The sequence below is a fragment of the Prunus mume genome, linkage group LG3 (assembly GCF_029339155.1).
Source record: "Prunus mume cultivar Tortuosa linkage group LG3, ASM2933915v1, whole genome shotgun sequence".
Lineage (NCBI taxonomy): Eukaryota > Viridiplantae > Streptophyta > Magnoliopsida > Rosales > Rosaceae > Prunus > Prunus mume.
The window spans coordinates 11,834,080-11,844,469 of NC_142700.1; the positions used below are offsets into that span (position 1 = coordinate 11,834,080).

The window sequence follows — 10,390 nt, forward strand, 5'->3', positions numbered from 1 at the left end:
TTCTCAGAAGATATAATATACCAGCTTCTGTGCTGTAGCAAAGTTGATCCAAGGGATTCATAATTTACATTTACCAATTTACCATGCTGTAGAAACATCTATATTATTCTTTCAGCCATCTTGCCAAACAAAAAATATATATGCGTGTGTATATAGAGAGGGAGTAGAGATGATATATGAACATAAATGTTTGAGAGTCAAGACAGTTTGCTCAGTTTCTCTCATTTCTGTTGTCCCAGTAAGTTGAATCAGGATTGACTGGATAGAGATCATGAGCAGATGTAGATGAACCAGTCCAAGGCCCTTCAGTTGACGCGGTTTGTGTCTGGCTCCCACCGGTTTTCCTTCCGAAACTGGGTTCAAAATGTTTCCTCATTGCTTCGATCTCATCAGTTGAGGCAGTTGGATCTGAGACCAATTCCTGAACAGCAGCCCTGCCTTCAAGCATGCTCACAACTGAAGACATGGTAGGCCTAACTGTTGAAGTGACATTGCAGCAGAGGAGAGCCACATTGATTGTAAGCATCATCTCTTCTTTGTTGAAGTCTGAGCCCAACCTTGGATCCACTAGGTCCATCAATTTCCCTTGCCCTTTTAGTAGTTGTGCCTAGAAACATATATTGTCAGAGATAATTTGTCTTGACAAATAATTTCACTGATCTTACATATATTGTCAGAGAAAGATAATTTCAAATGAAGCCAGACTTGATTTTGGATCATCATTAAAACTATTGCAGTATCAGTCACTTTCTCTCAGCCACAAACATAGAATAGAGATCAACAGTATCAGATTAAATAAGGAAGCAGTAGAATCATGTTACCCAATCAAGAAGGTAAAAGCTTTTTTCCTTTGCTCTGTAAGTGGTGTTGTTCCTCCCACTAACAATTTCCAATACAAGAATTCCAAAGCTATAAACATCTGCTTTATCAGTCAGATAACCCCGCATTGCATATTCAGGCGCCATATATCCACTGCAAAAAATCGCTCATCATTTCCCCATATTTAGCTTAGCGAAATACTAAAATACTACGAAGTTTCTTTAACAGTACAGATCTAGTTAAGTTTGAAACTTATACAAGGTAGAGAAACCTCCATCGATTTCCTATTTCTATGGACCCATCGTCGGGGTGGAAGAAATCAAAATAAAAGTATAGGTAGAAAAAAAAAATAGCACAGGGACTCACTAAGTTCCAGCAATACGGGTGCTAATGTGTGTATTATCCTCTTCATCAAGCTTGGCCAATCCAAAGTCAGATATCTTTGGGGTAAGATTTTTATCAAGCAGCACATTAGTAGCCTTGATGTCTCTATGAACGACCTTCAATCTTGATTCCTCGTGGAGGTAAGCCAAACCTCTAGCTATACCAACACAGATCTTGTGCCTTGTTGGCCAACCCAACTTCAACTGACTTTCTTCTGACCCTTCAATTTGTCAAATTACTCAAAGTTAGTTATAAGGGACATATTTTTATGTATAAGATCTTTTATACCCATCTGCATGAACTAAATGAAGTTCAGGCATACAAGAGTAATATTTACCAAACAAAGCACGAGCAAGGCTATTATTTTCCATGTACTCATAGACAAGCAATAGTTGATTTCCTTCAATACAGCATCCGTGAAGCTTGACAAGATGAGGGTGTTGCAGAGCAGATATCATGCCTATCTCATTCAAGAATTCACGATTCCCTTGCTTTGATTTGGAAGAAAGCTGCTTGACAGCAATTGCGGTGCCATCTGATAGAAGGCCCTGCATTTGAGAAACAAAGTCAAAATCCCTTCACTAAAAAGCAGAGCAACTTTAATAAGAATGCTTACAATTAGTCAAGTTAGCCCAACAGCAATAAATAAGAAATAATGGTTCCACAGATTACCTTGTAAACAGGACCAAAACCACCTTCTCCAATCTTATTGGCTTTGTCAAAGTTGTTTGTGGCATCTTTGAGTTGCCTGAAGCTAAATTTACCAGTTTGCAGGTCCACGCCCTTTAAATCTATGTAAGAAGCAAACTCGTATAAGAAATTGTCTACCGAATTTCTTATATGAGACTGATTCAAGGCCTAGAATTTAACAAGTAACTGGATCTATAGGCAGGCAGACTTTGCATCAAAGGTTTCAACAGTATAATATATTCTAGCAGCATCAAGGCGTTAGAAAGTTCAATATCTAAATAAATATCAACTTACAGAGTGTGCCTAAATATATACGAAAAGTACATAAAAAATAACAGCATAAAGTGTACGTACCATCCTCCAAAGTATTTTGTTGTCCTAGGAGGCCTGTCCTCCAAAGAATACCAAAAATCAGTAATATAATGAAGACTCCTCCAGCCACAATTCCAACTACTGCACCTACAGATATGCCACTTCCACCAGGTGCAGGTGATGTTACAGGTTCTGGTGGGGGTACAAAGTCTGCCGGAAGAAGTGTAGGTTTATCAGAGTAAATGCGAATGTAATAGATAAGAGAGTGCATTATTCAAACAGCTACCTAAAGCCGGATCTCTTAATTGTGTTGTAATATTAATGCCTAACATGATATTTACATATGAGAAAATCGCAATGGTCTACAAATAGTAATTAGAAGAAGCTCAGAACAGTGTAAACTTACTAGGATCTACAGAAATAGCTGATATAAGAGGACCATAAACTCCTCTATGAGGGATACCGGTCGTCCCTTTCCCAGCCCAATAGAAACGGATCTCCAAGGTACCACTTGTTACAGAAGCATTAAATTTCTTTATGACTGCCTTACCAACACCACCAGCTTCATCCGCAATATTGAAATCCTTCTGCACTAGTCTCCCCTGCAATATCCTAGTTTTGTTACATAACATTTCATGATCGTAATGTGGTTTATTTTTTCAGTGTTGACTGCAACCTATTTTACATGTTATTACTAGAAATTCATAAACATTTGAATTAACCAGGAACTAAACAGTGTCTGTTGACCTTTACCTGAATGTAAACATCAAATATACGCCTTCCCAGGCTTTTATATGTTTTGCCATTTTCAAACTCTGTCTCTGCAAAATGGAGGTTTACAGTGTAGTTTCCATATCCCAGACAAAACCCAAAATAAGTTAGAGAGATGGGAGAAAGGCGTGCTTCCGTGTACAGTTGTGGATTGGGCATAGAGAGTGTAGAGTTATTTGTTTGGATAAAGTTGTCGTGAAGATGGTTATCATCAGTAAAGTAACCAGTGCTGCTTAAAGCCCAATTTGTTGTGCTCTGGTAAAATAATGAAGTTCCATCTGAATCTGTGTCACCATCAAATGTTGTATTTTTTTCACCAAAAACTTCTCTTCCACCACAATTTATATGGAGAGAGTACCAAGCTACAACAGAAAGCAAGAGATTAGTGGCCATTGAGGAGGAAAACAAAAAAGAATCAACCCCAGAAGAAAAAAAAAGGCAATTATTTCTATTATTCCATTTTGGAATTAGAAGATTCAGGGGTACGATGAATGACTGCACATGCAGGTTCATGATGGGTTGAGGCAAGTGTATAATGGTCTTCTTTTTGGATCAAACAAGCCTCCAGCTCCCCAAAAAAAAAAAAAAAAAAAATATCAAAGATAAATAAATATATCTTGAAGCGATTTGTGGAAACCCAACTTACTTTTTTGACATTTTGGAATTCCCAAACATGTAATAGTTTTTCTGATAGGAGAATGCAGCAGGATCCAGAAGAAGTCAGCAAGATAACATCATAAATAAAAATAAGTTGTAAAATAAAATAAGAATACTCAGTTGGAATGCCAGGCAAATTTATCTACGCATGCTTTCAGAGGATTAATTTGTAACTTACGAACTATTTCCCTGTGAAGAGCTTGCAAACAAGTTCCTGTAGGAATTAACACAAATTGAAAATTTAAGTTTGCTCTACAAGACACAAGCAAAATAAACTCGAGCTAATGAAAACATTCTTACAAGCCGCCTTGTGATTGACAACCTTTGTCCCCTATGGTGAAGTTATTATATGAAAGATCACTGCACAAAAAGGGCTGTTATGTAAATTCCTTTCCAATGCGGTATGAGAACAGAAAATAAAATGAGGAGCAAGAGGTAGGTATTAACATGGTTGGACTGAAGTTTTGAAATCATAGTTTATATCAATTCTAGCCAGATTTAATTCTGAAAATCCAATATTAAAACAATCAACCAAACTTCATGAGCAGAAAAATATTAGTTACATTCACTATTCATAGTCATAGGTGCCTAAGCTCTCACAACTGTCCACGTTAAGCCAAGTTCACCTTAAAATTTCCTCGTACTGAATTTGGTCAAGCTACCCGCATCTCATAACATATAGTATACCAAGATGATAAAGGTCCACCCCAAGACAAGGGCATAGCCATCATTTAATTTCGGGATGCCCTCTTCCCTTGGAACTACCTTCTATGTTGATTAGGCCAATCTCTCCAACTTATGCATCTACTGAACATTGTTGAATATGTCGAATCCTATCCTTCCTTGTTTTCCCACACATCATTCTCATTTCTGCCACGCTCATTTTATGAACATGTTGTTTTCTAAATGCCTAGAATTTCGTCCCATATATGCAAAGGAAGCTTTGGAGATATGAGGGAAACCTTGAAACATTTTAGGATACTTTTAAAACTTCAAAAACAGCTACTATTCTAAGAATGCTATATATCAACAATTTTCATATCCAGTAATAGACAGCATAAATTTCCTTACTAACTAACTAAATATTAGAAATTGGAAGAGAAGCTTACACGCTTGCTTTCTTCGAAGTAGGCACTGGTCCAGTCAGCAAATTTCCAGTTAAGAATCTAAACATAATTGATACATAAAAAAGGGCATGAATTACTAGAATGGTACAAAAATTAAAAAAAGGCCTGCACATAGACTTAAATTCTCCCTGTGCTTCTGAATAAAAATACATACATACATATATATATATATATTAGCATATGTTTTTGAGCTTGTTTCAGACATGTGCCAGATTCTTAGTGAGTATACAACTTAAAAACACTGGTAGTAGTCAAGCAGTTGACTTAGTCTGTTGGTTTTCGGTTGTTTGCTTGAGTATAACTTGTGAGTCATTATTCATAAGCATGCATGATTAACACGTCCAGCTTGTAGGGCAGGGGTGTGACAAAACCATTGAAGAATGTCTGCTTGAGTTTTCTTGTAAGAAAGTCAACATTTGTTATTCGAATTGCTTACATATAATCCACTTTTGGTAGAGCATCAAAGTTGCTTGGAATTTCCCCATTTAGCTTGTTAAAGCTGAGGTCTCTGCACAAATCAATAACAAATGCATTTCAGATATGCTTCCCCAGAGAGAAACGTTATTTAAATTAATAATAATAATAATAAAATCACTCCAGGAATCAGGTAAGGGTAAAATCTATCCCAGGATATGCTTTTGTGTATACTTGTGTGTGAGTACGCTGATTACTTAAAAATTCGGCATGCTTTTTGTACATACAGAACTTTAAAGTCATTCAACAATCCTTTAGTTATTAGAATAGCATCTAGAAAGAAGAAAATTTATCTGGAGACAGTAAAAGAAACAGGGACAAAGACATTTGTACTAACAAAGTTTTCAACTTCGTCAGGTCCCAGAGATATTTAGGTAGCTGTCCAACAATATTGCAACTCCTCAACATCCTGTAACAGAAGCACTAAAATTTTGAGTTTGCAAAAGACTTCTGCTACAGAGAGAAATTGTGTGCCATGGAACCATTAACTCACAGTGTCTTCATGCTTTTCATATTCTCAAGTGGAGGAAAGGATTCTTCAGGCCCACTCAAGTCAGTAATTCTCCTGCATGTTAAAATCGAGCAATGAACACACAGAATATGCTAATCTGTTTGTATTTATAAATAGATACAAAATCAAAATCCATACTAACAAGTCAGTTAATTTTGTCAAAAGAGAAATGTTGGAAGGAATTGGCCCCGTGAAACCACTAGCCTGAATCAGTCTGTTTTAACAAGTGATAACATTTGAATTAGTGATAATATTCAGAATCAAGTAGCAGCAAAGATAACAACAACAACAACAACAACAACAAAAACTCACAGTTTGTCAAGATTTGTCCAGTTCTTTATAAAATCAGGTATCTGCCCAGAAAAGTGACTGTCACCCACCCGGCTGCATAATGATTGGCAAAAGGAAAACAGTACCAATTAATCCTATAATGCGGCATTTGGGTGCTTAGGAAACCTTTAAGAAAAAAGAACAACAGAAGCTTACAAGTCTTTTAGCGTGGCAAGATTTTCAAATGTATGTGGCAACTCCCCAGTAAAATTATTTGAGGTAAGAAACCTAACAACGAAGGAGACATAACAATTATATTAAAGATACAGAAGTCGATGATTGCTGATGAAAATATCCAGCATCTGTCTACAGCAAAGCGATTCCATAAAATAAACCAAATATTCTTTTATCACGATAACATTCGGAATAGGACAATCTTACATTCTTTCTATGAGGGGCAAATTCCCAAGCTGCCAAGGGAGCACTCCAGAGAAATTATTCATAGTGATGTCCCTACACAAAGCAAATTCAATTCCATTGATTAAAAAAAGATCATCATTAAGGATCTCCAAAAAAATCAAGTGGGGGAAAGAAGAAACAAATGCGTAATGAACACTCACAAACTCTTCAGGGTTGTGATGTCTCCAATCTCTTTGGGGATAGGACCGGTCAAACGGTTTGCAACAAGGGAACTGCAACAAAACTCATATGTTTATGATCACTTTTATCAAATAAATGGCTCAATAACATTATATGGCCATCAATAAGAACATGACATGAACAGCAACACACACACACACACACATGTATGCAGAGTGACAAACAAGACAGTACATGTTAATAAGTGGAAGGGAACCCCATTCTGGAGGGATGGTACCACTCAGGTAGTTGCGGGTGAGGTCACTGAAAGAGAGTGAAAAAATGAGTCATTTTCTCATTGACAACAGACATACGTGTAAGGTAACAACGTGCTTACATTTCTTTGAGATAGGTGAGCCTAGCCATCTCTTTTGGGAGTGTTCCTGGCAAATCCTGAGCTTTCATAACTCTGTGCTTCATCACAAAACAAGGTTTCAAATCTTAATTGCAATTTAACAAGGACCTGTCTCTCAGCTATACTGTGACTAAAAAGAAATGATTCCACTCAGGCAATGACTAAAAGCAAGCAAGCCAACCACCAACTCACCATAGAACTGAACATCAATGCTAATTAAGAGCCAGCTCAAAGCACATTGTAGTAAGTGAGCAAATTGATCACTCACAGCCCATAAAACTCAATTTTGCAGTTAAAACTTAAACTTAGTTGATTGTAAAATTCTTACTTTAGTGTTCACTCAATATAAGAAACAGATTTATAACAAAATCAGTTTTGCTCTGCACACTGCACAGCAAGTGTGTCTGCCAGAAATTCCTTTCTGCATTTTCTTGAATTTCGTCAAATAGAATTAAAATGTGAAAGAAAACCATTCAAGGCACCAAGGGTACTTCCACTCATGACCCGTGATCCATGACCCCATGACCCCATGACCCAACTTGGTAATTAGTGACACTGTGTAAGAGGGCCTGAACCCATTCTTGTGTACTGCTCTATACAATAGGGCCTTGGGATTATTATTCCTGAAAAATACTATTACTAACGGAATCTCGTCCAGTTAAAAAGTATTTTGATTTGCAAAGTAGTGATCTCAAATTCAAACCTTCATAAGCATTACACATTGATAGTTTACGCGTGAGAATCCCACAAAAGTTGAACGCAACAACAGCCACCTCCAAGTGGGGCTGACAGTTCCTTTTTTCGGTTCTTTGGTTTTTGGTCGAAAAGCCGACAGCCCCTTTTAATTCCCACTTATTTTGGAGGTGGCATGATGATATTTTAAGTCAATTGGGGGGCCAATGTGAAAATGATCAATTTCAAAAAAGACAAAAAAACCACCCAACTTTCAAATCAAAGACATGCAAATGTATTGGATTCCTTAGGAAATCTAAAAATAAATAAGGGCATTTTTGTCCATTTTTGCTTCTTTTAAAATTTTTCTCTCTCCTTTTGCTTTTTCCAAAATGTCCCTATAGACGTGCAGTCCCCAGAAAACCAAATGTCTAAATCAGCATCTCTCTCTCTCTCTCTCTCTCTCTCTCTCTCTCTCTCTCTACAAACTTACTGTTGAGCTAATGGTCATGGGTCAATCAATCAAGGAAGGTTCATGCCCTGATCCTTCTTTCGCTTTCAGTTTCAGACAGAATTCTGAGTTGATATCACTGACTAGTCCAATACTACTCCTAAGAGTATCAACATCAAAATTAATTTAAGCATATGTAAATAACCTATCCCCTAACACTACTCATGTCACTTAATTTAAGAAGAGCTTTTTAAGTGCGGCTACGTATACAATAGTATACTCTCGTAAGGATAGAATTAGCGTGGAACTGAGGACTAAAATATCGATAATATCGATGAAATATCATCAATATTATCATTTTTTCAGGCATAGGATATTTTGAAACATATCCATACACATATTGTATAATTAATATAGGAAAATATCGACGTCAATAATTTCTCACATGCTTCAACAACATTTGGCCAAAATATCAATTATATCGAGATGATGAATGCAATGAAAAATTTGAACCTCATAGAAACTTTATGTGGTGCTAAGTCACTCATGTCTCTTACCATGCAATGTATAAAGTGTAAAATATTGTAGTAAATCATTATAAATAAATGATTATGGTGTGTTTAATATTCTTTCATTAATTACTACAAATTTTCTACACTCCCAGTGTTTGTTAGCTCGCTATATAATCAACTTAAATCAGTTAAACCCATCATGCAATGCATTTCCTTCCAATTTTTTGTGAGAAACTAATACATAATTGACTAAATAAACATTCTCCAAAGTTTCAATAAATTTTTTAAAGCTTTTCTTACAGTTTCCATGGTTTTTATTCAATTTTTACCGATAGTGACAATTTCCCGATATTTCCATCGAAATTGCCATGTGTTCGGACCACCAATATTTCCGAAACCATTAATATTTTAGACCTTAAGTAGAACTAAAATCGGATGATATCCTTACTTTTGTGTGAGGGTTGACAAACAATCCACTAGATCTGGCAAGTGGACATAAGAATTTCTCCTAATTTAAAACTTGCATAACATTAGAGGCTCACCTACCTTAGAAAGTTAGAAAATCTGTTAGAACCAAAAGAAAAAGTTGGATTCCATGTATATAACACAAAAGTTGAAGGACTTTAAATTTTGAGACTTCAGATATATGGACAAGAGTAAGTATATGCTGGGACTATCTTCTTCACCGACAACATGAGAAAGGCTCATTTAAAGTCATCAAAATTAGGCCACTGTGAGTATACTAATATTATACAAATAGCAATTTTCTTGGTATATATATATATATATATATATATATAATGGGTTAATTCTGAAAGGAAAAATATATATAATATACATAATACATATATATCGCCAATGATCTAATATTCCCCAAAAAAGTTTTGTTTAGGGGTGACACAATCACCATATATATAAATGCATTCCATGTAAACCACATAAACCCGATAGTATCATTTGGTGTTAGGTAGTGTTAGTAGAGAGAGAGATAGAGAATTTTACATGTTGGTAATATGGCAGACAGTGGAATTGGCAAAGGAACAATTACAGTTGACGCGATACTCAAATTCTTTGCCCAGACTGGTATTATCAGTCCATGGTTTTTGATTGTTGCATGGATCTGCATCTCCACTGAAATCCCAGTTCGTCTTGCCCAGTGTCTTTGCCATGTCAGCTAAAGTTTTTACTACATATGTATTTAAAACCATATGCTCAGTACTCAATATCTACACATTCATACAATTACTACAATTAACGTCTAAGTAAACAAGAACTACAAAGTCATGAATCCAAGCATCATATTACTGGAAGCTGCAAGTATAGTATTCTATGACTCGCTTGTCAAGTTGGGCATGCGAAATATCTTTTGCCCAATTTGAGGGGAGTGTTGGCGAGTCCTTACTTAGTTAGGATTTTAGTTCATTTTACATAATTATAAGATGAAGAAAGGAGATTAAAGAAGAAATTTAATATGGATATATTAAGAGTATATATATATATATATATATACACACACACATACGTATACCTTCATCTGGTGGCAATCGAGTAGCTCCAAAAGAAAAATTTGCAAAGCAAACCACCAAGAGAGAATGAAGAAAAAGTCGAGGGAAGAACATATTCATCAATTAAGTTTCTATTGGACACCTTTCCACAATTGAAGAGGAAAACAGTGCCCAAAATGAGAGCTTTTGAATGAAGAGGTACCGTACGATTGTGTGTGTATGAAAGATGGATTTGTGAGGA

General features: G+C 36.0%; 1 protein-coding gene across 2 annotated transcripts; it reads right to left on the bottom strand.

Annotated features, from left to right (window-relative positions):
* LOC103325959 (putative leucine-rich repeat receptor-like serine/threonine-protein kinase At3g14840) lies at nt 1-10,390 on the bottom strand. 2 transcript variants are annotated; one of them, XM_089049287.1, is made up of 24 exons: nt 10,173-10,390; nt 9,647-9,830; nt 6,992-7,063; nt 6,850-6,918; nt 6,636-6,707; nt 6,457-6,528; nt 6,232-6,303; nt 6,058-6,129; nt 5,888-5,959; nt 5,728-5,799; nt 5,572-5,643; nt 5,197-5,268; nt 4,743-4,799; nt 3,934-3,993; nt 3,812-3,847; nt 3,623-3,663; nt 2,959-3,338; nt 2,612-2,807; nt 2,248-2,415; nt 1,876-1,994; nt 1,541-1,751; nt 1,186-1,423; nt 822-972; nt 1-607 (listed from the first exon to the last, which is right to left on the bottom strand). In XM_089049287.1, the coding sequence occupies exons 1-24, from the start codon at nt 10,267-10,269 to the stop codon at nt 212-214; spliced, it is 3,051 nt and encodes a 1,016-aa protein (XP_088905413.1). In that variant the 5' UTR covers nt 10,270-10,390; the 3' UTR covers nt 1-211. The 2 variants fall into 2 exon arrangements, with proteins under 2 accessions (XP_088905413.1, XP_088905414.1); XM_089049288.1 differs by lacking the exons at nt 9,647-9,830; nt 10,173-10,390 and adding an exon at nt 7,202-7,448.

Bases quoted from the DNA above. Each gene is read 5' to 3' on its own strand.
- LOC103325959 (XM_089049287.1), bottom strand. From the start codon at position 10,269: ATGAATATGTTCTTCCCTCGACTTTTTCTTCATTCTCTCTTGGTGGTT. The intron at 6,708-6,849 runs GTACTGTCTTGT...GTTTTGTTGCAG, and splicing joins TCCCTTCCACTTATTAACAT to TTCCCTTGTTGCAAACCGTT. The intron at 5,269-5,571 runs GTTAGTACAAAT...TGATTTGTGCAG, and splicing joins CTGACGAAGTTGAAAACTTT to AGACCTCAGCTTTAACAAGC.